General features: G+C 36.8%; 3 protein-coding genes across 7 annotated transcripts; 1 reads left to right on the forward strand and 2 right to left on the reverse strand.

Annotated features, from left to right (window-relative positions):
- Positions 1–395: 395 nt before the first annotated feature.
- On the forward strand, positions 396–18,010 carry LOC660909 (protein bunched, class 2/F/G isoform). Of its 2 annotated transcripts, XM_008202032.3 has the most exons (6): positions 396–537; positions 637–1,214; positions 1,262–1,452; positions 15,789–15,847; positions 16,828–16,876; positions 17,020–18,010. In XM_008202032.3, the coding sequence occupies exons 2-6, from the start codon at positions 662–664 to the stop codon at positions 17,164–17,166; spliced, it is 999 nt and encodes a 332-aa protein (XP_008200254.1). In that variant the 5' UTR covers positions 396–537; positions 637–661; the 3' UTR covers positions 17,167–18,010. The 2 variants fall into 2 exon arrangements, with proteins under 2 accessions (XP_008200254.1, XP_008200255.1); XM_008202033.3 differs by lacking the exons at positions 16,828–16,876; positions 17,020–18,010 and adding an exon at positions 15,972–16,403 and having other exon boundaries at positions 398–1,214.
- Positions 18,011–18,058: 48 nt separating this feature from the next.
- On the reverse strand, positions 18,059–23,126 carry capt (capulet). 3 transcript variants are annotated; one of them, XM_008202030.3, is made up of 6 exons: positions 22,967–23,126; positions 19,771–19,876; positions 19,032–19,720; positions 18,620–18,987; positions 18,427–18,570; positions 18,059–18,376 (listed from the first exon to the last, which is right to left on the reverse strand). In XM_008202030.3, exons 3-6 carry the CDS (start codon positions 19,681–19,683, stop codon positions 18,290–18,292), a joined length of 1,251 nt encoding a protein of 416 aa, XP_008200252.1. In that variant the 5' UTR covers positions 19,684–19,720; positions 19,771–19,876; positions 22,967–23,126; the 3' UTR covers positions 18,059–18,289. The 3 variants fall into 3 exon arrangements, with proteins under 3 accessions (XP_008200252.1, XP_008200251.1, XP_972149.1); XM_008202029.3 differs by lacking the exon at positions 22,967–23,126 and adding an exon at positions 20,868–21,605; XM_967056.5 differs by lacking the exon at positions 22,967–23,126 and adding an exon at positions 20,139–20,291.
- A 193-nt stretch (positions 23,127–23,319) lies between these two features.
- Positions 23,320–26,944, reverse strand: Naprt (Nicotinate phosphoribosyltransferase). Of its 2 annotated transcripts, none has more exons than XM_001814934.4 (8): positions 26,630–26,944; positions 26,030–26,200; positions 25,857–25,983; positions 25,723–25,806; positions 25,535–25,659; positions 24,932–25,244; positions 23,791–24,466; positions 23,320–23,745 (listed from the first exon to the last, which is right to left on the reverse strand). In XM_001814934.4, the coding sequence occupies exons 1-8, from the start codon at positions 26,706–26,708 to the stop codon at positions 23,668–23,670; spliced, it is 1,653 nt and encodes a 550-aa protein (XP_001814986.1). In that variant the 5' UTR covers positions 26,709–26,944; the 3' UTR covers positions 23,320–23,667. The 2 variants fall into 2 exon arrangements, with proteins under 2 accessions (XP_001814986.1, XP_015833902.1); XM_015978416.2 differs by having other exon boundaries at positions 24,857–25,244.
- Positions 26,945–27,447: the final 503 nt, after the last annotated feature.

Genomic DNA, 27,447 nt, shown 5'->3' on the forward strand with positions numbered 1-27,447 from the left:
ATATCAACTAATTTATGAGTTAACAAATAATACGTATTTTATTTAAACTCTTATTTATCTTTCACCTTGTTGGCTTTCCTATTTGGTGGCATATTTATTACTTTGGGTGTAAGGTGATTTGCGTTTATCTCGTGTCTGTAAACTCTAACTCTAATTTTAACTGCTTTATTTCGAAAGATTCGTTCATTTTTGAGATAATGGGACAGCCCCCCCGCACGCTGTGTAGTTTCCCTTTCGCAATTCTTGGAGCAATTGCCCATTTTTGACCGAAATGTTGAAGCAAGACTAGGGTTTTTGCTCGCCGATGAAATTCAAATTAAAAGGGATTTATTTGAAGAAAATAAAAAAAATCAACTGGGGGGAGATAAAATTTGAAATGCAGCGTTGGGGCGCTTGCGCGCGCGCTGTCACGCAGTTGGTCGCCGCTGGTGGCGCAATGTGCTATGTCTTCTTGTGTCTTGTCAGTTTTTCTGTCAGTAATGTAGTGATGGTGTTGGTGCTCAATTTTTGCGTCAAGTAGGACCGTTTGGGCACAAGGTTCGGGTTTTGTTTTGAGTTCAAATCGCGCCTGTTTTTGCCCGAATCTCTGCATCAACTTCCATTTTTGATTTCTGTCATTTCTTATGCGCCCGCTAGTAACCCCCTGAAGTAACAAATAACCATGTCCACCAAACATAAACACGAGAAGAAGACCAACGTAATCAACCGAACAACCAGCGAGACCCTCCGCCTTGGGGAAGTCCAGCCGGTGCCCAGCCTGCCCCAGGTCTCCCGCAAGAAGATCCAGAACTCGTCGAGCTCGTTCCAGATCACGGCGGTGACGAGGACCGATGGGGACGACTCGGCGGACGACCTGGACACGGACGACATCTCCAGAGTGACCGACAACGAGACCCCCAGCTTCTCCGAGGACTCCCGAGACACGGACGACCACCACTCGGAGCCGGCCGCCGTGGAGCCCATGCAGGTGGACTTCAAGCCCAAGCCGGCGCCGGCGGAGCCCATGCAAGTGGACGTCAAGCCCAAGCCGGCGACCGAAGAGCCGATGCAGGTGGACGTCAAGCCGAAACCGCCGGATGAGAGGTTCAAGATTGTCAAAGTGCCGAGCACTTTGCCCCTCTCCAGGGGCCGCTGGGTCTGCGTTGACTACTTCGACGAGGCCGCCGAAACGGGGCTCAAGCCCGAACACTCCTCCACATCACATCCAGGCGATGGTAGAGTGAGTTCGGGTTTTGACCGGTGGTTTAGTTCGTTTTTACAGCTTATTCATCCCATTTTGCGATGCAACCGAATTTAAACGTTGCTACGAAACCTGCCGGGACAATGAAGGGTTTTCCTCAGGGCTTTTCTTCTACTTTGGCCAGCAATGGTGCAGATACCGCCAGTTTCACCGACCAGGAAATGGCTCAAGCTCAACCTCAAGCTGCCAATCAACCATCCACTGGGCAAAAGGTAAGAATATTCGGAAATGCTCATTATTCAGGACTGTTCCTTCCTAGCGGTAGCAAACTGCGTGTCCATCACTAAAAATCGGTCTTTGTTTATATTTTAGCAGTAAACTATTTAGCAATATATTAAAAAGTTTCCTAGAAACACAATCAAATAAGTAGAGTTTATGTTAGATGTTTACAAAACAGGGTTTGTCGGCAACAATTGGCATTATAGTTTACACGTAGCATCTATTGACAGTATTCCTAGAATTAATCTAAGAATTCGCTTCGTCCTTTGCCTCAATTCTGTTGTCCAGTTCCATTTTTGTTTGCATAATCTTTTACCAAATAAAGTCGTCCTAGTTGGGTGCCAAAAATTAAGAGGAATAACGGAAAAAAATTCTTGAAACATGATTTTAGTTTAGGCACATCACGCTTGGTTCCATACTTGTTCTGTTTGTTTGTTTTTTGGTAATTGAAAAAAATAATTTTAGATGTATTGCAAATAAAATTCATATAGTAGGGCGGCTTTTCACGCAGGTGGCCCATAACTCATAACACTTACCTTCAAAGAGGTGAAAAAAAAATTATAGCCATTTGTCATAGTGGAAAATTTTATCCAACAAAAAAATTCATAACTCAAAAACTGAAAGTCGTAGAGCAATGCGGTTTGTTCTATTGGATTCAGCGGCTTTTTTTCTTTATTATACTAATTTTTCACGCAATTTAAAATTTTCATTTTTTTTGCTCAAATTTCCTGAGTAATACACACTTACCTTCAAAGAGATGAAAAAAAAATTTTTTTTTAAACTTACTCCAGTAAATTTTTATGGACTTCTACATGTCTTAACAACCCACAAAAGTTGTTAAAAGTCCACAAAAAGTCCATATGTTCAATTTTTTGATGTTTGATTTTTTCAATTTTCGTCGCAGTTTTTGTCGGTTTTGGGTACCCGGAACATTTCTCGAGCAATAGCTCCGGAACTATTAAAGGTAACCCCATGAAGTGTATTATCGTTGGAAAGCTCTTTAAATTATCTATTTTTTTCAAAAAAGATTATTGTTCTCCGACTAATAGTTCTCGAGCAAATTGCTGCTAAATGCAAAAATTGGTAAAATTTTAAAAAATTCATAACTAAAAAACTATTGGGAATTTGGCAATTTTCTCGATGCCAATCGATTCCCCGGATCATTTTGCATAGGTATGGATCAAAACAGTTCCACTTTTTACAATAGTTTAGCCGTAAATGAGAAAATAAAAAAAATTAAAAAAAAGTTAACACCCCCCCCTTAAAATCGGTCAATTTTTAAAGTGTCTCAAAATCAAATGAAACCTATTCTATCTTATAGATTTTGATGTGCTCTTTACGATCGAACAAACCGTTTTCTTCTAGCTCTTTTAGTTTGGCCGTAATCGGCGTTTGAAAATTGAAAAATTTTTTGCGAGATATCGCCTTGAGTCCCATGCCATTTTGTAGAGTTTTTTATTCCGGTTGTCCTCCATTTTTCCGTTTCTCGATAACTCTAATAGTTTCGCCGTAATTAGCGATTGAAAATTGAAAAAAAGTGAAAATGGAAACCTTTTTTTGCGTTTTTCTCGGAAACTGTAAGACTTAGAGCAACGAACAAAATACCATCTGATAGCGCTTAATTTTCTCTATTTTTTCGTTTGAACCCGGAGCCGCTCCGGGCAACGGTTCCGGCTACAGAGGCGATCAAAGTTTTTCACTAAAAAAATTCATAAAAAAAAAACTAAAAGTCGTAGAGCATTGCGGTTTGTTCGATTGAATTCTACGGCTCATTTTACATATTATATCGATTTTTCACAAGAATTAAAAATTTAAAAATTTTTGCCTAAATTTAGGGTAGCCATTTGTCATAGTGAAAAATTTTATTCAATAAAAAAATTCATAACTCGAAAACTAAAAGTCGTAGAGCAGTGCGGTTTGTTCTATTGGATTCAGCGGCTTTTTTTTCTTTATTATACTAATTTTTCACGCAATTTAAAATTTTCATTTTTTTTGCTCAAATTTCCTGAGTAATACACACTTACCTTCAAAGAGATGAAAAAAAAAATTTTTTTAAAACTTACTCCAGTAAATTTTTATGGACTTCTACATGTCTTAACAACCCACAAAAGTTGTTAAAAGTCCACAAAAAGTCCATATGTTCAATTTTTTGATGTTTGATTTTTTCAATTTTCGTCGCAGTTTTTGTCGGTTTTGGGTACCCGGAACATTTCTCGAGCAATAGCTCCGGAACTATTAGAGGTAACCCCATGAAGTGTATTATCGTTGGAAAGCTCTTTAAATTATCTATTTTTTTCAAAAAAGATTATTGTTCTCCGACTAATAGTTCTCGAGCAAATTGCTGCTAAATGCAAAAATTGGTAAAATTTTAAAAAATTCATAACTAAAAAACTATTGGGAATTTGGCAATTTTCTCGATGCCAATCGATTCCCCGGATCATTTTGCATAGGTATGGATCAAAACAGTTCCACTTTTTACAATAGTTTAGCCGTAAATGAGAAAATAAAAAAAATTAAAAAAAAGTTAACACCCCCCCCTTAAAATCGGTCAATTTTTAAAGTGTCTCAAAATCAAATGAAACCTATTCTATCTTATAGATTTTGATGTGCTCTTTACGATCGAACAAACCGTTTTCTTCTAGCTCTTTTAGTTTGGCCGTAATCGGCGTTTGAAAATTGAAAAATTTTTTGCGAGATATCGCCTTGAGTCCTATGCCATTTTGTAGAGTTTTTTATTCCGGTTGTCCTCCATTTTTCCGTTTCTCGATAACTCTAATAGTTTCGCCGTAATTAGCGATTGAAAATTGAAAAAAAGTGAAAATGGAAACCTTTTTTTGCGTTTTTCTCGGAAACTGTAAGACTTAGAGCAACGAACAAAATACCATCTGATAGCGCTTAATTTTCTCTATTTTTTCGATTAAACCCGGAGCCGCTCCGGGCAACGGTTCCGGCTACAGAGTCGATCAAAGTTTTTCACTAAAAAAATTCATAAAAAAAAAACTAAAAGTCGTAGAGCATTGCGGTTTGTTCGATTGAATTCTACGGCTCATTTTACATGTTATATCGATTTTTCACAAGAATTAAAAATTTAAAAATTTTTGCCTAAATTTAGGGTAGCCATTTGTCATAGTGAAAAATTTTATTCAATAAAAAAATTCATAACTCGAAAACTAAAAGTCGTAGAGCAGTGCGGTTTGTTCTATTGGATTCAGCGGCTTTTTTTCTTTATTATACTAATTTTTCACGCAATTTAAAATTTTCATTTTTTTTGCTCAAATTTCCTGAGTAATACACACTTACCTTCAAAGAGATGGAAAAAAAAATTTTTTTAAACTTACTCCAGTAAATTTTTATGGACTTCTACATGTCTTAACAACCCACAAAAGTTGTTAAAAGTCCACAAAAAGTCCATATGTTCAATTTTTTGATGTTTGATTTTTTCAATTTTCGTCGCAGTTTTTGTCGGTTTTGGGTACCCGGAACATTTCTCGAGCAATAGCTCCGGAACTATTAGAGGTAACCCCATGAAGTGTATTATCGTTGGAAAGCTCTTTAAATTATCTATTTTTTTCAAAAAAGATTATTGTTCTCCGACTAATAGTTCTCGAGCAAATTGCTGCTAAATGCAAAAATTGGTAAAATTTTAAAAAATTCATAACTAAAAAACTATTGGGAATTTGGCAATTTTCTCGATGCCAATCGATTCCCCGGATCATTTTGCATAGGTATGGATCAAAACAGTTCCACTTTTTACAATAGTTTAGCCGTAAATGAGAAAATAAAAAAAATTAAAAAAAAGTTAACACCCCCCCCTTAAAATCGGTCAATTTTTAAAGTGTCTCAAAATCAAATGAAACCTATTCTATCTTATAGATTTTGATGTGCTCTTTACGATCGAACAAACCGTTTTCTTCTAGCTCTTTTAGTTTGGCCGTAATCGGCGTTTGAAAATTGAAAAATTTTTTGCGAGATATCGCCTTGAGTCCTATGCCATTTTGTAGAGTTTTTTATTCCGGTTGTCCTCCATTTTTCCGTTTCTCGATAACTCTAATAGTTTCGCCGTAATTAGCGATTGAAAATTGAAAAAAAGTGAAAATGGAAACCTTTTTTTGCGTTTTTCTCGGAAACTGTAAGACTTAGAGCAACGAACAAAATACCATCTGATAGCGCTTAATTTTCTCTATTTTTTCGTTTGAACCCGGAGCCGCTCCGGGCAACGGTTCCGGCTACAGAGGCGATCAAAGTTTTTCACTAAAAAAAATTCATAAAAAAAAACTAAAAGTCGTAGAGCATTGCGGTTTGTTCGATTGAATTCTACGGCTCATTTTACATATTATATCGATTTTTCACAAGAATTAAAAATTTAAAAATTTTTGCCTAAATTTAGGGTAGCCATTTGTCATAGTGAAAAATTTTATTCAATAAAAAAATTCATAACTCGAAAACTAAAAGTCGTAGAGCAGTGCGGTTTGTTCTATTGGATTCAGCGGCTTTTTTTCTTTATTATACTAATTTTTCACGCAATTTAAAATTTTCATTTTTTTTGCTCAAATTTCCTGAGTAATACACACTTACCTTCAAAGAGATAGAAAAAAAAATTTTTTTAAACTTACTCCAGTAAATTTTTATGGACTTCTACATGTCTTAACAACCCACAAAAGTTGTTAAAAGTCCACAAAAAGTCCATATGTTCAATTTTTTGATGTTTGATTTTTTCAATTTTCGTCGCAGTTTTTGTCGGTTTTGGGTACCCGGAACATTTCTCGAGCAATAGCTCCGGAACTATTAGAGGTAACCCCATGAAGTGTATTATCGTTGGAAAGCTCTTTAAATTATCTATTTTTTTCAAAAAAGATTATTGTTCTCCGACTAATAGTTCTCGAGCAAATTGCTGCTAAATGCAAAAATTGGTAAAATTTTAAAAAATTCATAACTAAAAAACTATTGGGAATTTGGCAATTTTCTCGATGCCAATCGATTCCCCGGATCATTTTGCATAGGTATGGATCAAAACAGTTCCACTTTTTACAATAGTTTAGCCGTAAATGAGAAAATAAAAAAAATTAAAAAAAAGTTAACACCCCCCCCTTAAAATCGGTCAATTTTTAAAGTGTCTCAAAATCAAATGAAACCTATTCTATCTTATAGATTTTGATGTGCTCTTTACGATCGAACAAACCGTTTTCTTCTAGCTCTTTTAGTTTGGCCGTAATCGGCGTTTGAAAATTGAAAAATTTTTTGCGAGATATCGCCTTGAGTCCTATGCCATTTTGTAGAGTTTTTTATTCCGGTTGTCCTCCATTTTTCCGTTTCTCGATAACTCTAATAGTTTCGCCGTAATTAGCGATTGAAAATTGAAAAAAAGTGAAAATGGAAACCTTTTTTTGCGTTTTTCTCGGAAACTGTAAGACTTAGAGCAACGAACAAAATACCATCTGATAGCGCTTAATTTTCTCTATTTTTTCGTTTGAACCCGGAGCCGCTCCGGGCAACGGTTCCGGCTACAGAGGCGATCAAAGTTTTTCACTAAAAAAATTCATAAAAAAAAACTAAAAGTCGTAGAGCATTGCGGTTTGTTCGATTGAATTCTACGGCTCATTTTACATGTTATATCGATTTTTCACAAGAATTAAAAATTTAAAAATTTTTGCCTAAATTTAGGGTAGCCATTTGTCATAGTGAAAAATTTTATTCAATAAAAAAATTCATAACTCGAAAACTAAAAGTCGTAGAGCAGTGCGGTTTGTTCTATTGGATTCAGCGGCTTTTTTTCTTTATTATACTAATTTTTCACGCAATTTAAAATTTTCATTTTTTTTGCTCAAATTTCCTGAGTAATACACACTTACCTTCAAAGAGATGGAAAAAAAAATTTTTTTAAACTTACTCCAGTAAATTTTTATGGACTTCTACATGTCTTAACAACCCACAAAAGTTGTTAAAAGTCCACAAAAAGTCCATATGTTCAATTTTTTGATGTTTGATTTTTTCAATTTTCGTCGCAGTTTTTGTCGGTTTTGGGTACCCGGAACATTTCTCGAGCAATAGCTCCGGAACTATTAGAGGTAACCCCATGAAGTGTATTATCGTTGGAAAGCTCTTTAAATTATCTATTTTTTTCAAAAAAGATTATTGTTCTCCGACTAATAGTTCTCGAGCAAATTGCTGCTAAATGCAAAAATTGGTAAAATTTTAAAAAATTCATAACTAAAAAACTATTGGGAATTTGGCAATTTTCTCGATGCCAATCGATTCCCCGGATCATTTTGCATAGGTATGGATCAAAACAGTTCCACTTTTTACAATAGTTTAGCCGTAAATGAGAAAATAAAAAAAATTAAAAAAAAGTTAACACCCCCCCCTTAAAATCGGTCAATTTTTAAAGTGTCTCAAAATCAAATGAAACCTATTCTATCTTATAGATTTTGATGTGCTCTTTACGATCGAACAAACCGTTTTCTTCTAGCTCTTTTAGTTTGGCCGTAATCGGCGTTTGAAAATTGAAAAATTTTTTGCGAGATATCGCCTTGAGTCCTATGCCATTTTGTAGAGTTTTTTATTCCGGTTGTCCTCCATTTTTCCGTTTCTCGATAACTCTAATAGTTTCGCCGTAATTAGCGATTGAAAATTGAAAAAAAGTGAAAATGGAAACCTTTTTTTGCGTTTTTCTCGGAAACTGTAAGACTTAGAGCAACGAACAAAATACCATCTGATAGCGCTTAATTTTCTCTATTTTTTCGTTTGAACCCGGAGCCGCTCCGGGCAACGGTTCCGGCTACAGAGGCGATCAAAGTTTTTCACTAAAAAAATTCATAAAAAAAAAACTAAAAGTCGTAGAGCATTGCGGTTTGTTCGATTGAATTCTACGGCTCATTTTACATATTATATCGATTTTTCACAAGAATTAAAAATTTAAAAATTTTTGCCTAAATTTAGGGTAGCCATTTGTCATAGTGAAAAATTTTATTCAATAAAAAAATTCATAACTCGAAAACTAAAAGTCGTAGAGCAGTGCGGTTTGTTCTATTGGATTCAGCGGCTTTTTTTCTTTATTATACTAATTTTTCACGCAATTTAAAATTTTCATTTTTTTTGCTCAAATTTCCTGAGTAATACACACTTACCTTCAAAGAGATGAAAAAAAAATTTTTTTTTAAACTTACTCCAGTAAATTTTTATGGACTTCTACATGTCTTAACAACCCACAAAAGTTGTTAAAAGTCCACAAAAAGTCCATATGTTCAATTTTTTGATGTTTGATTTTTTCAATTTTCGTCGCAGTTTTTGTCGGTTTTGGGTACCCGGAACATTTCTCGAGCAATAGCTCCGGAACTATTAGAGGTAACCCCATGAAGTGTATTATCGTTGGAAAGCTCTTTAAATTATCTATTTTTTTCAAAAAAGATTATTGTTCTCCGACTAATAGTTCTCGAGCAAATTGCTGCTAAATGCAAAAATTGGTAAAATTTTAAAAAATTCATAACTAAAAAACTATTGGGAATTTGGCAATTTTCTCGATGCCAATCGATTCCCCGGATCATTTTGCATAGGTATGGATCAAAGCAGTTCCACTTTTTACAATAGTTTAGCCGTAAATGAGAAAATAAAAAAAATTTAAAAAAAGTTAACACTTAAAATCGGTCAATTTTTAAAGTGTCTCAAAATCAAATGAAACCTATTCTATCTTATAGATTTTGATGTGCTCTTTACGATCGAACAAACCGTTTTCTTCTAGCTCTTTTAGTTTGGCCGTAATCGGCGTTTGAAAATTGAAAAATTTTTTGCGAGATATCGCCTTGAGTCCTATGCCATTTTGTAGAGTTTTTTATTCCGGTTGTCCTCCATTTTTCCGTTTCTCGATAACTCTAATAGTTTCGCCGTAATTAGCGATTGAAAATTGAAAAAAAGTGAAAATGGAAACCTTTTTTTGCGTTTTTCTCGGAAACTGTAAGACTTAGAGCAACGAACAAAATACCATCTGATAGCGCTTAATTTTCTCTATTTTTTCGATTAAACCCGGAGCCGCTCCGGGCAACGGTTCCGGCTACAGAGTCGATCAAAGTTTTTCACTAAAAAAATTCATAAAAAAAAAACTAAAAGTCGTAGAGCATTGCGGTTTGTTCGATTGAATTCTACGGCTCATTTTACATGTTATATCGATTTTTCACAAGAATTAAAAATTTAAAAATTTTTGCCTAAATTTAGGGTAGCCATTTGTCATAGTGAAAAATTTTATTCAATAAAAAAATTCATAACTCGAAAACTAAAAGTCGTAGAGCAGTGCGGTTTGTTCTATTGGATTCAGCGGCTTTTTTTCTTTATTATACTAATTTTTCACGCAATTTAAAATTTTCATTTTTTTTGCTCAAATTTCCTGAGTAATACACACTTACCTTCAAAGAGATGGAAAAAAAAATTTTTTTAAACTTACTCCAGTAAATTTTTATGGACTTCTACATGTCTTAACAACCCACAAAAGTTGTTAAAAGTCCACAAAAAGTCCATATGTTCAATTTTTTGATGTTTGATTTTTTCAATTTTCGTCGCAGTTTTTGTCGGTTTTGGGTACCCGGAACATTTCTCGAGCAATAGCTCCGGAACTATTAGAGGTAACCCCATGAAGTGTATTATCGTTGGAAAGCTCTTTAAATTATCTATTTTTTTCAAAAAAGATTATTGTTCTCCGACTAATAGTTCTCGAGCAAATTGCTGCTAAATGCAAAAATTGGTAAAATTTTAAAAAATTCATAACTAAAAAACTATTGGGAATTTGGCAATTTTCTCGATGCCAATCGATTCCCCGGATCATTTTGCATAGGTATGGATCAAAACAGTTCCACTTTTTACAATAGTTTAGCCGTAAATGAGAAAATAAAAAAAATTAAAAAAAAGTTAACACCCCCCCCTTAAAATCGGTCAATTTTTAAAGTGTCTCAAAATCAAATGAAACCTATTCTATCTTATAGATTTTGATGTGCTCTTTACGATCGAACAAACCGTTTTCTTCTAGCTCTTTTAGTTTGGCCGTAATCGGCGTTTGAAAATTGAAAAATTTTTTGCGAGATATCGCCTTGAGTCCTATGCCATTTTGTAGAGTTTTTTATTCCGGTTGTCCTCCATTTTTCCGTTTCTCGATAACTCTAATAGTTTCGCCGTAATTAGCGATTGAAAATTGAAAAAAAGTGAAAATGGAAACCTTTTTTTGCGTTTTTCTCGGAAACTGTAAGACTTAGAGCAACGAACAAAATACCATCTGATAGCGCTTAATTTTCTCTATTTTTTCGTTTGAACCCGGAGCCGCTCCGGGCAACGGTTCCGGCTACAGAGGCGATCAAAGTTTTTCACTAAAAAAATTCATAAAAAAAAACTAAAAGTCGTAGAGCATTGCGGTTTGTTCGATTGAATTCTACGGCTCATTTTACATATTATATCGATTTTTCACAAGAATTAAAAATTTAAAAATTTTTGCCTAAATTTAGGGTAGCCATTTGTCATAGTGAAAAATTTTATTCAATAAAAAAATTCATAACTCGAAAACTAAAAGTCGTAGAGCAGTGCGGTTTGTTCTATTGGATTCAGCGGCTTTTTTTCTTTATTATACTAATTTTTCACGCAATTTAAAATTTTCATTTTTTTTGCTCAAATTTCCTGAGTAATACACACTTACCTTCAAAGAGATGGAAAAAAAAATTTTTTTAAACTTACTCCAGTAAATTTTTATGGACTTCTACATGTCTTAACAACCCACAAAAGTTGTTAAAAGTCCACAAAAAGTCCATATGTTCAATTTTTTGATGTTTGATTTTTTCAATTTTCGTCGCAGTTTTTGTCGGTTTTGGGTACCCGGAACATTTCTCGAGCAATAGCTCCGGAACTATTAGAGGTAACCCCATGAAGTGTATTATCGTTGGAAAGCTCTTTAAATTATCTATTTTTTTCAAAAAAGATTATTGTTCTCCGACTAATAGTTCTCGAGCAAATTGCTGCTAAATGCAAAAATTGGTAAAATTTTAAAAAATTCATAACTAAAAAACTATTGGGAATTTGGCAATTTTCTCGATGCCAATCGATTCCCCGGATCATTTTGCATAGGTATGGATCAAAACAGTTCCACTTTTTACAATAGTTTAGCCGTAAATGAGAAAATAAAAAAAATTTAAAAAAAGTTAACACCCCCCCCTTAAAATCGGTCAATTTTTAAAGTGTCTCAAAATCAAATGAAACCTATTCTATCTTATAGATTTTGATGTGCTCTTTACGATCGAACAAACCGTTTTCTTCTAGCTCTTTTAGTTTGGCCGTAATCGGCGTTTGAAAATTGAAAAATTTTTTGCGAGATATCGCCTTGAGTCCTATGCCATTTTGTAGAGTTTTTTATTCCGGTTGTCCTCCATTTTTCCGTTTCTCGATAACTCTAATAGTTTCGCCGTAATTAGCGATTGAAAATTGAAAAAAAGTGAAAATGGAAACCTTTTTTTGCGTTTTTCTCGGAAACTGTAAGACTTAGAGCAACGAACAAAATACCATCTGATAGCGCTTAATTTTCTCTATTTTTTCGTTTGAACCCGGAGCCGCTCCGGGCAACGGTTCCGGCTACAGAGGCGATCAAAGTTTTTCACTAAAAAAATTCATAAAAAAAAAACTAAAAGTCGTAGAGCATTGCGGTTTGTTCGATTGAATTCTACGGCTCATTTTACATATTATATCGATTTTTCACAAGAATTAAAAATTTAAAAATTTTTGCCTAAATTTAGGGTAGCCATTTGTCATAGTGAAAAATTTTATTCAATAAAAAAATTCATAACTCGAAAACTAAAAGTCGTAGAGCAGTGCGGTTTGTTCTATTGGATTCAGCGGCTTTTTTTCTTTATTATACTAATTTTTCACGCAATTTAAAATTTTCATTTTTTTTGCTCAAATTTCCTGAGTAATACACACTTACCTTCAAAGAGATGAAAAAAAAATTTTTTTTTAAACTTACTCCAGTAAATTTTTATGGACTTCTACATGTCTTAACAACCCACAAAAGTTGTTAAAAGTCCACAAAAAGTCCATATGTTCAATTTTTTGATGTTTGATTTTTTCAATTTTCGTCGCAGTTTTTGTCGGTTTTGGGTACCCGGAACATTTCTCGAGCAATAGCTCCGGAACTATTAGAGGTAACCCCATGAAGTGTATTATCGTTGGAAAGCTCTTTAAATTATCTATTTTTTTCAAAAAAGATTATTGTTCTCCGACTAATAGTTCTCGAGCAAATTGCTGCTAAATGCAAAAATTGGTAAAATTTTAAAAAATTCATAACTAAAAAACTATTGGGAATTTGGCAATTTTCTCGATGCCAATCGATTCCCCGGATCATTTTGCATAGGTATGGATCAAAGCAGTTCCACTTTTTACAATAGTTTAGCCGTAAATGAGAAAATAAAAAAAATTTAAAAAAAGTTAACACTTAAAATCGGTCAATTTTTAAAGTGTCTCAAAATCAAATGAAACCTATTCTATCTTATAGATTTTGATGTGCTCTTTACGATCGAACAAACCGTTTTCTTCTAGCTCTTTTAGTTTGGCCGTAATCGGCGTTTGAAAATTGAAAAATTTTTTGCGAGATATCGCCTTGAGTCCTATGCCATTTTGTAGAGTTTTTTATTCCGGTTGTCCTCCATTTTTCCGTTTTTCGATAACTCTAATAGTTTCGCCGTAATTAGCGATTGAAAATTGAAAAAAAGTGAAAATGGAAACCTTTTTTTGCGTTTTTCTCGGAAACTGTAAGACTTAGAGCAACGAACGAAAAACCATCTGATAGCGCTTAATTTTCTCTATTTTTTCGACCAAACCCGGAGCCGCTCCGGGCAACGGTTCCGGCTACAGAGGCGATCAAAGTTTTTCACTAAAAAAATTCATAAAAAAAAAACTAAAAGTCGTAGAGCATTGCGGTTTGTTCGATTGAATTCTACGGCTCATTTTACATATTATATCGATTTTTCACAAGAATTAAAAATTTAAAATATTTTGCCTAAATTTAGGGTAGCCATTTGTCATAGTGGAAAATTTTATCCAACAAAAAAATTCATAACTCAAAAACTAAAAGTCGTAGAGCAATGCGGTTTGTTCCATTGAATTCAGCGGAACATTTTCTGTATTTCACGAACTTTTCATGAGATTTAAAAAAAAATTTTTTTTGCTAAAATTTCCTGAGTAATGAGCATAACCTAGGCCTGGGAAAATTATTATCAGTTCTCAAAGGATGTTATTCATTTGCAAGACGATATTTAATAACACGAAGAAATCTTACACGAGATTTCATCAGTTTGCCGATAACAGACGCGATGTATTTTAAAATTCCGTATTATGAAGCAATTTCGGTTTTTATATTTCCCTTTGTAGCGAAAATGTCAATGTAAATATTGTTGAACTTGAAAGTTTTTCGGGCGAAAAACAGCGATTAAACAAACGTTCCGCAAAAAATTATCAGGTGTTGACTTGACAAATGCCATTCATTAATTTTCAACGCGAGATTCATTAATATCTATTTATTCGTGCCAAAAACTACGATGTTACTGTTCATAAAATTGTATTTAAAAATTTGTAATTTATGTAATAAAAATAAATAATTATGAAAAGACATTTTAAGAAAAAATAATTTTATTATTAGGCGGATTATTATTGTTTCTCAAACTGTGAAGCGCACCAAGAAAATAAAAATAAGTATTTAATTTTTGTTTTTAATTTTTTAATGATCTAATGATCTTAGAAAGGAGATCTTAATTGTTACGTTGAAGTAAAATATAATTTTCGCCGATGTTTCGGAAGTTTTTATTTTCTTAATCATGGCTAAACAATTTGTGTGCTAGGTGATGTTTGTTTATTTTTCGATGTATTGGTTTTATCTGGTAATATGCACAGTGCAAGTAAAAATAAGAACATTCTTTCCAGAAACTCAAACAACTCTTTTGGTTAAAATAATTTATTATATTTCATTTTGTACCGAAAATATCAATGAAAACGATTTGTAAATAGCGTTGAACTTGAAAGTTTTTGGTCGAAAAACACCGATTAAACAAACGTTCCGCAAAAAATTATCAGGTGTTGACACTATTTACTTGACAAATGCCATTCATTAATTTTCAATGCGATTCATTTAATACCAAAAACTACGATGTTACTGTTCGTAAAATTGTATTAAAAACATTTAATTAGTGATTAACGTAATAAAAATAATTATGTAAAAAAATTTTAAGAAAAAATAATTTTATTATTAGGCGGGATTATTATGGGGATACGTAGAGCACCTCTTAAATTGTGAGGCGCAACAAATAAGTGTTTAATTTTTGTTATTAATTTTTTAATGATCTTAGAAAGGAAATTTTAATTGTTGTTACGTTGAAGTAAAATATAATTTTCGCCGATGTTCCGAAAGTTTTTATTTTTTTAATCATGGCTAAACAATTTTCGTGCTGTTTATTTTTCAATGTATTGGTTTCACCTCATAATATGCACAGTGTAAATAACAATAAGATAATCCTTCCGGAAACTCAAACAACTTTTTCGGTTAAATTAAATTTATTATATTTCCTTTTGTAGTAAGTAAGTAAATATGCCTTTATCTTCATTCTTTTTATCAGATTCGAATGCACGGGAAGGGATAGAATTTGTTTCATGTTAACATAATTAAATTTGTTTAGCTTCTGAGCAGTTTATTAATAAATTTAAAATATTTTTCATTTTGTAAATAATGTTTTTGCAGTGATTAAACTAATTCTTCAAAAAATTATCAAACCTTGACGTGACGATGCCCATTCATTAATACTTGTTTTAATGCAAAATAAATTATTGCTAATTAATTTAATAATCACATTTTTGGGAGTTGCAAAAATGCATATTATTTAAAAAAAAAATGTAAGTTCAAATTGCATGAAAAAAAAAACTAATTTTCGGGGCTTTGCAAGAATATATTTATATGTATAATTAAAAAAAAATCCGTGTCATTTAAAAATAAAATAAAACTTCATCTTTTGGTCATTTTATTTTTTATTAAAAATGGTACGTAATTTTTTGATACGATTTATTAGGGGTTTTGTTTTTTTAAGTATTTTTTAAATTATTTTGCCATCGAAAAGTGAACTTGGCTTAATTAGGTATTGATACTTCCCCTCGAAAGAATGGTCATAAAATATTTGTTTTGGTCCAAATTACATAGAAATAATTCGAATATCACAGTCAGAACTGTATTTTATTGTGTGATTTAATATTTCTTTATGTAACGTTATCCAACGCGAAAATCGCATTTTTTGACCGAAAGCTTTTTCTAATGCAGAGGTCCTTTTTCCAGGGCGATATTCTGTCCGATATTAAAGTTGCCTTAACGTCTGCGCCAGCTACCAACTCGAGGTATGTAGAAATTTTGGTTTTGCATGTAGTACTTTGCATGTTGATCATTAATTCCCCGATTGTTAGAAATCGACGGTAGTTTACACGTTATTCCGTATAGTTACATGGTCTTGGTTTATTTCAGGTTACATGCTGAGCCTATGGCTGAAGCATAATATGGTGGAGGCGTTTATTTTTGCCTGGTTTTTTTTTGAGTTTCAAAAATTATTTTTTTTGCATAATTTTCTGTTCAAAGAGTTACCTTTCTGTTACGTTTTTTTAGTTTTAAGTTTTTTTAGTCGACTTATAAGACTGTTTCGATATTTTGTTTTTGCTTGTATGCATGCATTTATTATAAAAGCCGACTTTTTCAAGTCGATTTGTGATTCACGTATGTGATAACCTTTGTAACCTGTATAAGTATTACAAGACCAAGCCAGGATAATGTAACTTGAGATTTTTTGACAAGTATGCTCTCTGTAACCTGGCCGCGTCTGGTGGTTGTAAGACTTATGTATTTTGATAGATTATAAATCGTTTTTGTACTGTTTTGAGTTCAAATAAATTTTTTACCGCTTGTTTTTGATTAATTGGTTGCGAGTCTGCCGTTTAATAAGGTGTTGGTTGATACACGGCAAAAACGCGCACGTTTTAATTGTGGTTGATAATAAAGGCCTTAAGAAAGTCAGAACGCCGGCGTCGAAAGTGAATCGATATCATTGTAAAGTAGACGCAGTACCGCAACATGCATTTTTCTGGTTAGTCTAATGACGGAACCTCACGAACTGGAGAGCCCTTTAAAGGGCTCCGATGAAGAACTCCCGTTGATTCTTCCAAATCACGATTTTAACGAAGCGACTGTTTTTGCCGTTTATTGTTTTATTAAAAAATTCGTCGGGTAAGTGGAGTTTAGGTTTTGCGGTTGCTGTTAGTTAACTGGGCATGGAATACTTTATAAGATTGTTGGCTCATTGGGGTCTAAATGGTGTCTCCTTATTTAGGTCAGCTCCCAATAACAACAACATTGATAGGAAGATCGAAGAAGCTTTGGTGAGTGAATTTCGTTATTTTGCAGCAAACACTTGACATAACTGTTGTGTAACGCGTAGTTTTTGTCGATTTGAATTGGAGATGTGTTACAGTTATGTAAAGTGTTTGCCGGGTGCGAAAAATACTGATTTAATTGTTCCAAGGACGCCGTGAAGACACATTTGATGCTGGCGGTGCATAAGGAGGTCGATTTTTTGAAGACTCGGGTTAGTACACTGGAGGGGCGCGTCAACGAGCTAGAAATTGAAAATTCGATTTTAAGAGTTAACTACCTATTGTTTAAGTCTTAAAGGAGGTATTTTGCGTTTGCATGATCTCATTTTCAATTGTTATTCCTGTTTAAAGGATACATTTTACTGTTAATTTGTACCTCGACAATACTTGGATTTCATGTATAGGTGAATCATCGATGTTCAGTGCGATCGTTTGATGTTTTTAGGAGTGATCGCATTGAAATGTTTCAGAATTTTTATCGTACTTTGTATTTTTTTATCCATCTTCCTGGCATCGGCTAGGAGTTCACTGCTTGAGACAAATCAACATTTCCTTGCACATCATTATTTACCGTTCATGCTGTGCCAGTAAGATGGACTCGAACTTCTGTCCAAAAGTGAAACAAGGAATGAATTTAAAAGGGGTGATATGGAATGTGATGTTATGTTAGATTTTTTAACGTAGATGGGTATGACAATACCGGTGGACTGGTTTTTGTGTAACTGCATGAAATGGTTTCTAACTTGATAAAAGGGGTGTGCGTATATAAAGCTTTATGGTAGAGTATACCAATAATGGCTGTGCTAGGAATTTAGAATACTCTCAAGAGTAAGTCAAACCTACTTTATTTCGGAAATTTTCTATTTTAACAGTATTACAACCCTCAACATTTTATGTATCCACCGTGAAAGCACCATTTAGGCGCTAATGGCTCTTTCACTACAATTTTTCCTAACAGGGACACCTCTCATTTGACATATTAGTGAGATTTTTTGTTATTTTTCATATTGATTTTATTTTATTCGTTATGTACGTTAACGCAGATGCTCGGTCATCTTTTGTGCCATATTCTTTCATCAGCAATCGAAAAGAATGACCATTTTTTATTTGTGTTCTCTTTAATAAATACTTTAAAATGTACTGGCTTTTTCTTTTCTGTCCCGACCCTCCCCAAATAAAAAGCGAGGCTTTTACTAGAAAGCTGTTTATTTCAAAGGCAAAGACATAATTTAATGTTAAATAAAACTCGTTACTGAATAAAACACTCGTCTATAAAATCGCTGATATAAATCCACAACCGATACTTAGATATTGCTTTTATGATAATAGCGGTAGATAAGGGAAGTACGAATTTACAAATTTATGTATAAAATTGCTTAAAAGTGAAAAATTAACTATAATCTAAGTTGGTAAGGTAATTTAGCCTTTGTTTTCCACAATTATTGTAGAGAGGCCTTTTCCTGGTACAACGGTGGTCTTGTATTGTTCAGGAATTGGATATTCAGTCTGGAAAAAAATAATTAAAAAAAATGGAACTAAACGACAAACGTAATTACATAATCGCCGTTTCCTTTCGGGACAAGAACGTTCATTTCTGACGACTTGGAGCTGACGATTTCGACATCTAACGACTCGGGACTCAAGTACATTTGGCAACCATCTGTCTTATCTATTGATATTGTTGGAACCTTCCCAAGTACCTAGAAATTCGCGTTAGGTCACTCCCACTTTCGCCCCCAAAACACAAACCTGCATTTGGACCGACTGACAGTTGATAAATTCCATCGCCGAGACAAGACTATCAAAAACAATGGAAGTCTTCTTACAGGAATCTAGCGTGATCGAATTCAGTTTCCCTTTAACCACGACCGTTGAATCCGTACATTTGAACAAATAAACAACGTTGTTCATCTCGACGTTCTCCACAACCAGGTTATGGTTGCCCTTTTGGTACTCAATCAGCCACTTTTTGCCATCTCTCGCGAAACTCGGGGGCTTGTCCACGACAGGCGCCGGGGCCCCTTGTGCCCCCCTCGCCGGGGTCTTGAAAGGCGCCGGTCCCTCGCGCAGGGTCGGGTTCTTGTGGGTCTGCATATCCGCCGTCACCTTCTTCAAACCTGCAAAAAATCGTAGAAAAATTTCGAGAACAACGCTATCGTACTTCTGGTGATATTCTCCCCTTGGTTGATTTGAGCAAAGAGCGCCGACCGGTCAGCGTCGCCGCCCGCGACTTCGGCGGCGGCGAAGTCCAGCACCGGCGGCGGAGGCGGGCATCCCGGGGGCGGCGGCGGCGGCGCGGCCGAGCCCTTCCCGGCCCAGACCAAGCCCGTGGTGTGTTGCTGCTTGACGAAGGCTTGCAGGTCCACCAAGGTCTGGATCCAGGCTTTGACCCAGTCCACGTGCCTCTTGTCCTTCTCCTTCCAGTCCTTCAGGACTCGGTTCGTGTAGAACTGGCCGGCGTCGTTCATTTCCTTGACGTAGGGCGCGGGGGCGGGGCTCACTGTGACCCATCCGAGGGCCGGTATGCTCTCGCTGATGGCGGAGAGGTGGTTGAAAAACTGCGAAGTGCGGTGCTTCTCGCGGAAGTCCTGTATTGCACTGATTTGATCACTGGTGGGCTTGAGGAGGCTGATGATTTCGTTCTGACTCGGCTGTTTGCTCTGACTAGCAAGAACTAAGTATTGCAACTGCATTTGAAAGGCGTTGTGGACGAGTTGGCTGTGCTGGCCAACGTCGCCCCCGATTTGTTGCGAGATCTGGAGGTATTGTGTCAGTGGTCCCTGAATGATGTCGCTGAAGCCTTGGACACTCATGTTTGGTTCTTCTGGTGAACTGATTTTCTTAAGATTACTGCAAACGCCGGCTTTGGTCAAGAACTCGCCACTTCCGGCAATACTCACAGCAATTGTTCTATTGGAAGGCAGACTTTTTCTAGACGAGTCGTTACAGTTTCTAATCTAAATATGAGGTCTTCCAAGTCGGATCGGAGGCAATTATCGTCGGATCCTGGAAGTGAAGTCAGCTCAAATTATACTTTTATGTAATTTGATGATTCATTTGTTGACTAACACTAATACACCCAAAATACAGAGCCCTGCTTTATCCGCAACTTATCTCGCTGATAAAGCAATCGACCTCTTCAAATTAATTAAACCACCTTGAAATTACACGTCTTACACACAACGAGATAATTGCTACTTAATTATACAACACGCTAAAACGGTTGAAATTTTTTCCATAAATACATAAATTTACAAGACCTACTCACAATCGAAAAACACGTCGCTTCAATTTCGTCTATTATGCGAAACTGAAAATATTTCGGAAAGATGAGCAAACGGGTATTTTTGGAATGCGTTGGCAAATGTTTTCGACCACACACTCAGCGAGGTTTAGATTTCCAATCAAAAATAATTTTGCACAAACAGAGGAAACAAATCGTTATCAAAATATTTGGGTTTCCCCACTCACACAACCACTAAATCGCGAAAAATATCGATTCCAAACAAAGGGAAAAAAGGACCAGGAAATATATAAAGCCAGATTAATATTTTTCACACCAAACCCAGACTAGCATTTTTTTGACGTAGAACTTGACCTGATTTAAACAAATTGTTTTGTTCTCTTTAATATTACTCAAGTCAGTTTTGACAAGCTGAATTAAATGCCTTTACGAGTGACGTCAAGAACTGGAGCAAAGAGTTGCCATTTCCTTGTGACAGAATGTTATAAAGTCGCGAAGTTCCCTTCACTGTTTACAGTGAATCAAGTCGAATAATTTCACAATTAATTCGCTTGGATGAAGGGTTTATCATCGACACCGGCACAAAGGTGTAGCGGAACTAGCGAGTGAATAAGTTGGAATTAATGCCGTGGATTTAATCGTCCTGGCAATGAACTTTGCCGGAATTTGATTTTAGTGGTGTCAACGCGTAGTCATATATCATGCGGGTGACAGTCGAAGATGTATTGGAGTTTTTTGTGGGATTTGTCTCACCTCCGGCAACAACGGGCCCGAAAGGGTCGAATTTGACCTTATGCTCGGCCGCATGTTGTGTGAGATCTATAATTTCGGAGAAGAGCCGATGCCGTCTGAGGGCAAGCTCGTCCTTGCCCACGGGGGTCGCGGGAGGCGTAGCCGGCGCTTCCGAATCAACAGTTTCGCCCTCCGACGACTCCCTGAACCACCTGGGGAGCGGCGTGTGCCCTTTGCACGTCCCTAGATTCTCGGCCAGCTTGGCCGTCGGCCCTACACCCTCACAGAACACCTCATCGTCGTTGTCCGAGCCCGGCTCGGGCCTGCTCTCCGAGCTGTTCGAGTTTGGTTTGATTTCGTTGCTTATCACGTTATCGAGAATCGGGAGTTCGTTCGCGGCTTTGGCTTTCTCACTCTTATCAGCATCGGTGGGCATTTGATCGGTGCTCGATTTACTCCTACACCAGCAACACTTCGAGAACATTGGTGGAGGATCTGTTACATCGCGATTGTGCGTTATCACTCATACTGTACGGTTTGCATCACACGCGAGATCAACATCCTGATCCTGGAGGGGATCTGGAGGAAACAGGGGTTACTCCTTTCTAGGACACGACAGTTCCTGCGCCTTACTAACCGCGCCCTGGCCGACCAACGCAAAACGAATGCCACACTTTTACTTCAAAATTCCCAATTTTCAAAAACTACACCACGCATCCTCGCATCGATCCGGCACAAGATGCACCCCACGCGAACGCCAAAGGGGAAAAATCATGCATTCATCATTCCATTACTTCTAAGCTCGCACTTCGCAAAACTAAAATAATTCCACTAATCAATTCCGCATAGCGCCAACAAACGACAGATGGCATTACAGGATTAAACCGCTCGTTTACTACATTTTAATTATTAAACGAAACTGCGTAAAGTAAACAGCTCGCTTTACCTCACCCTGCACATTAATTCCGAACCACTGAGCAAATATAAAGATATGCAAAACAAAGCACTATTGACCGGTAGTGGACGAAAGGGTCAACTGCTGATGCGAAAAATACAACTCAATCGTTCGATTTTCGTTTTTTGTTTTTAAAACACATTCAACATTGAATTTTAATATCAAATATTCGTCAAGTGGTGCCTATCGACATCAGGCGCTTTTTAGCTTAGATCCCTGGTTTGTATGTCAATGCAAAATGTCAGTAAGGCAGCACAGGTGTTAGCACCTAAAGTTCAAAACTAAAATGTGTGCCTACTGCAGCGCATGCCTTCCTGGAGCCCCAGCACAAATTTACTTTGGAAAATAGACAGAATTGCAATCAACTTTTGTAAGGAATTTCATTAGTGTTGTTTGCAGTGTTGCAAATCCGCAAATATCGAGTCAATTGTTTCGATCTAGAATCTTCCCTCGAGACTGTAGACTTAATCGTTCAAATATTGGCTCGTGGTCTTAGTTTACTGTCGAATTAATTTACTTGGAAAATTGGTTTCGTAAAGATTCAGTTACTCAAGCGAGGATCTGAATGAGTCTGAGCGTTGCGGAAAGTTTTCAAATATATTTTACTTTGTTTATCACGGTTTCAACGCCCACTGAATTTTGGCACACGATTATACAAAACTGCACTGCTCTAAATCCGTGTCAATTATCTGTTTTGCCCCAATTTTAAACATTCTCGGTGATTTAATCCCGGGCTTAGCGCAATGTGCGAATTTGCAATCAATGCGATTTGATGATTAAATCTGAAAGTCAGTCAACTGTTCTAATTTATCTAAAAAAGGTAATGCGCGAATTTATTGCTTTCTTGTGCAATAAATCTCCAGCGATCATTGAAACCAAATTTTAATAAAAATAGTGTCAGGGACTGAATTCGGATGAATCAGTGTTTACGTGATGTCAGGCTTTAGCAAAACAGTTGAACATCTTGACATTTAACCGCAATTGTTGCAGAAAATGTGCAAAATTCCAAAAGTTCAAGTGCAACTAACGTTTCCATTTCCATGATTTGACGATCTGTTAGTTAATCAGATCGGGAAAACTGCAAAAGCCGGCTTAATTTAATAACCAAAACAATGGAATAGCCGGTGGTAACAAACGGTGAGGTTAGTAGACTGCAAGGACTCACCTTTGATCGCTTCTGGGGGGTTTGCCGATAGAAAAACTACAATTTGATTGAACTGTATTGGAACCTTAACCAAAACTTTGCAGCTGACAAACTCTGGGCGGCTGCCACTGATATTACCTCGCGACCATTCAGTAACCTCTCCAATTGTCCATAAATCGCACACATCAGATTTATCTATCTCTCTCCACCTCTAACAAGAGGTATGTCCCATCCTTCTCGCTTTATCGCGAGTGTATCCGAAAAAACGACGATGAGTCATCGTGAGTCACTTTGCTGCCGCATGGGGGCACCACACGCCGGGCAAACGTAAACTTTAAGTTTTTTTAAAATAGGGTGAAAATAATACACGACCGTACGTTTTGTATGGTTTATTACAAAATAATGTGTAGGTCTCTAAGAGAAATTATAAAAATATTATCAGACTGCTGTATCAAATAAGTCGCCTATAAAATTTGGAAAGTACAAACATGCAGTGATTTCGATGCTTCTTGCTATGTAAACTGTTAATAAAATACATTTCGTAGTGCCGATCGAAGGCATTCCACTAAAGCTACTCCTACCGTAACAATAAAATAATACAACTCACAGCCAAGATACGTGACAGGTCCTTGTGCTTTTGATAATGACGTGTAACATGTGAACATTGAATTTGTACTATGAAGCATTTGATATCTTAACTGTGCTATTCCATTTTAAGTAGATTAGGATAATTCTCCGATTGGGGCGTTTTCAAGCCACAAGTCGTGAAGGAAAGTGTAGAGCGCGTCACTGACCGCAACCTGGAACAGATAGTGAAGCCTCTGCAGCCCAACCAAGCAACAAACCTTGAAAGGAGTAGGATTAAGGTTTCTCTTAATGTCGGGTCTTAAGGTCCTTAGAGATGCCTGCACTCTTTCTTTTATTTGCTGAAGATTGGGTAAAGGCTGACAAATGGCGCCGTTTTTCCAGTGAAGAGTTAGAAGTTTTTCGACGTGTGATGGTATAACGTATGCCCGTTTGGACTCGATGAACGGATGGCGGCATAAGACTTTTTCGTTGATGGCTGGGGGCGGTTCCGTTGATCTTTGTAGCAGATCAACGAGGGCATGCCCACTTTCGCTGTATAGGCGATAGGCGTCTTTGCGTCCAGGCATTGTGACTTTCCCGACGTCCTGGCTAAGTTTTATTCTGGGTTGGCCGTTCAGCTCGACCAGCTTGTAGACACAGCCCAGGGCTGGTTGTCTCTGACAAGTCACTAGATGGGTGCCTATCCCGAAACAATTGATTTTGTGCCCTTGCTCGTTCAGACTCAGGATTGTCTCCTCGTTGATGTCGTTGGAAGCCATTATCATCAAGTCCTCAAACCAGGGAATGTTAAACTTGTCACTAATCTCGCAGAAAAACTGGCGAGCGACATTCGATAGATAAGCCAAGTCCCCACTATCTAAACGGATACCCACAGCCCGATATCCCAAATCGTTTAGAGCTAGCGCTACTGAGCAAAAGTTGAGAAGGCCACTCCTAGAAGAAAGGGAAAGAAGGGTCATTGGCAAGACACGAAGGGTTTGTTATCTACGCCATCATGCATCTATATTGAGTTACCTTCAAATGATACGTGAAGACGTACGAGTGATATTATCGACCGATTACGGTGTTAGAAAGCTAAGAGTGCACCTTTAGTGCGAGTGAGTACATACCCCGCATACCCAGCACAGGTTTCATATTTTTGCTGGTTCAATTTTGGCCCCTTAGCAACACATTCAACCGTCATAGTTATAGTTTATGGTTAATACAAGCATGTAATGTTACTGTTTGTGGTCCATGGCGTATGACGCGTCGATTTGTTGCTGGGAGCGGCTGAAATGACTAGCCCCTTGGTGGCATGCACCCAAAATCGGTCCAAGTGGTTACCTGTACTCGTTATGCGATTGGGTGTTGGGCAGAGTGACAGACCACACGGAGGTGGTATTCATGTGAGAGGGATACCTCTTAACGTCATACGTGTCAACTAAGGCCATAAATCCGTCAGGGAAGGCAATAGCGAACGAAATAAGGGCGGCCAGTTCGCCGTCGCTCGCTTCGGAAGCCACAACCTTGAAGATCGGAACCAGCTTGGTCCTCCAGGAGAGGGCCAGCTGGAGGAGGTCCCGCGGCTCGGCGCCGTCTTTGGGCTCCAGCATGGTGTTCCGCAAGTCGGTGAAGCCGTTAAAAGACGTGATGTAGGCATGGGCGTGGGTTCCCTTCACCGGGATGTTGAACAGTTTCCCGGCTAATACGTTGCTGGTGCCGTCGAAGCCCCCTGGAACCAGGGCCGTATTAACCGAAGGCTAACTATTGAAAAGGATTAAAAATATAGCCTGGAACACAAGGTCGCCCAAATGAATCGGACACAATTCGTGTGTATCGCACATTAAATGGTGCCAGGCAATTCAGATGGCACGGAGGGTTAATAAGTTGCCAGATATCCTGTTAAAGTTGACGGTTATCTGCAATTCGGTATTGATTTTGGCTAGCTCTATTAGTTCACACCGCCTGGTACCAACAACATAAAGTAATTCCTGATACTTATTTATACCTAATAAATCGTACCTATGTAAGAATATTTTGACGCTGAAAGCCCACCATCGGGGCCCTGCGCCCGGCGCAGTCCAAACTCGAACAACTTCATGTTTCCTGCCGCCATCCGGTACCTAGCAGCATTTGTCGCCATCAGACTAAAAAAAATGCATCGATTTCGAAATTGATCGAGGGGAAAAAACTCTTCAAATATAGATTACCTTGCATAATTAACCAAAGTCAGCAGTGTCGTTTCAAGCAATTGCACTATGATTAAAGGACCTTCAACTCGCATAAGTGGCACTCTGCAAGCCTTACATGTTAAAAACTCGTTTGCATCATTTTCACTTGTTACCTAGGAAATGCGACTGATCCTTCCGCAATAGCATACAAAGTGACATCCTTCGCGGACACCGAACTCAAGAACTCGTAAAACTCTTCTTCAATATTCGGCGGAAGAGTCTGTTTCAAATACTCAATATCTAAAATGATCATAACAGACACGCCACACATTGCGAAACGACATACCGCTGATCGAGTAGTGAAACTTTTCCAAAAATTTCAAACATTCCTCCAAACCCGCGAAAATCGTGAACTCCCCTTGAAAAGGGTTTTTGCGGAAGAACAAGTCAAACACGGCGTAATCCTTTGTCTTCCCCGACTTCCAGTATGCATAAGCCATTGTTATCTGATAAAGGTCTAATAAAAGAAATAAAAAACATGTCACGTTGCACCGATAAATCGGGGAATTACTCATTTATCCAGTCATTACGACAGAAATTAAAACGAATTTGTAAAGTTATAATAAAACTGTTGTCGCGTCTGGCGACTAATTTTGTAAATTTTCCTTATTATGCTTATTTTAACGCGTTATCTGAAATTAAATTAAAATATCCTTGAAAAAATGTGTAAACAATAAGCCGTCCCAGTTTTGCTGTCGCAATGACACGACGAAAAAATTTCAAAAAAAGACTATGCCGCCAAAAAATTTAACAATTTTGGCGCGCTCTCCCGTCGCACCTTTTCCACAATTAAAAAAGCGCGACTTGGTGCAAGGTTGAAAGTTGAATGTTGTTTACAATAAATACGCGTAAAATTGTTCAAGTGTTAATTTAAATTTGTAATTACCTGTAAGTAGCGGCTGTACGATTCCATTTTGCCCTAACCTTCTTTCTGTCATTTTGGATGGTTGTTGCTTGTCAGCCATTTCGTGAAAGAACCCTCGCACACTTCCGAATGATTTTTGAAATTCGCATCTGTACAAGTTGAGTTCGTGTGCGCTACTAAAATTGTAAACCGCTCAAATCTTACACTCGTCGATCAAATATTATTTAGTTTTAGTGTACAAGCGTGTTGAGTAGCAATATTGATCAATGCGGAGGTCAATGCAAGGGCATCATAGCATTAAACTCCTGTAGATTGGCGTTTTACTACAAAAATTATCATTTGCAATGCGAAAACTAATTTAAATTGTACACAAATCGGACTTGTTTTGCACCGACTGACTTGCCACTGCTATCTTTTGTTAGCTCGATGGACACTCAGCTCTTATCTTATCTAGCTTTATTTTTACGCCAATTTGGGAAAACTTAATTAGAGCTTTAAACTAGGCGCAAAACGCGCCTTTTATTTCCATTTTTTCCGCCAATGACCAGACACTCTCCCTCCCTCCAGTGGTCATTACAAGTGTTACCATTTGTTCCTTAGATGTGTCCAAATGATAAACGCTGATGACACCCAGTGAGTCGCTCATGTCCATAAATAACTGATTTACCGTTAATTTTTAGTTGCGGTTTAAAGATATCATAATTATGTTTTGACCACAAGTACAATAAAAATAATTGTTCCGGATGAGCGTTAAATTGATACGCAAATAACATACCTCGAATATTCCATCAAGTAAACAAAATATAAATAAAGTGTTTACATCAACACAAAGAGACGCT

The sequence above is a fragment of the Tribolium castaneum genome, chromosome 10 (assembly GCF_031307605.1).
Source record: "Tribolium castaneum strain GA2 chromosome 10, icTriCast1.1, whole genome shotgun sequence".
NCBI lineage: Eukaryota > Metazoa > Arthropoda > Insecta > Coleoptera > Tenebrionidae > Tribolium > Tribolium castaneum.

Excerpts from the sequence above, each read along its gene's own strand:
- LOC660909 (XM_008202032.3), top strand. The coding sequence starts at position 662 with ATGTCCACCAAACATAAACACGAGAAGAAGACCAACGTAATCAACCGA. Across the intron at positions 1,215-1,261 it reads CACATCACATCCAGGCGATG|CTTATTCATCCCATTTTGCG; the intron begins GTAGAGTGAGTT and ends TCGTTTTTACAG. Across the intron at positions 15,848-16,827 it reads GCGCCAGCTACCAACTCGAG|GTCAGCTCCCAATAACAACA; the intron begins GTATGTAGAAAT and ends CTCCTTATTTAG.
- Naprt (XM_015978416.2), bottom strand. The coding sequence starts at position 26,708 with ATGGCTGACAAGCAACAACCATCCAAAATGACAGAAAGAAGGTTAGGG. Across the intron at positions 25,984-26,029 it reads GTTTCACTACTCGATCAGCG|ATATTGAGTATTTGAAACAG; the intron begins GTATGTCGTTTC and ends TGATCATTTTAG. Across the intron at positions 24,467-24,856 it reads CAATCGCATAACGAGTACAG|GAGTGGCCTTCTCAACTTTT; the intron begins GTAACCACTTGG and ends CCTTTCTTCTAG.
- capt (XM_008202029.3), bottom strand. The coding sequence starts at position 21,330 with ATGTTCTCGAAGTGTTGCTGGTGTAGGAGTAAATCGAGCACCGATCAA. Across the intron at positions 19,877-20,867 it reads CGGGCCCGTTGTTGCCGGAG|GATCCGACGATAATTGCCTC; the intron begins GTGAGACAAATC and ends CTTCACTTCCAG. Across the intron at positions 18,988-19,031 it reads AGGGGAGAATATCACCAGAA|GTTTGAAGAAGGTGACGGCG; the intron begins GTACGATAGCGT and ends GATTTTTTGCAG.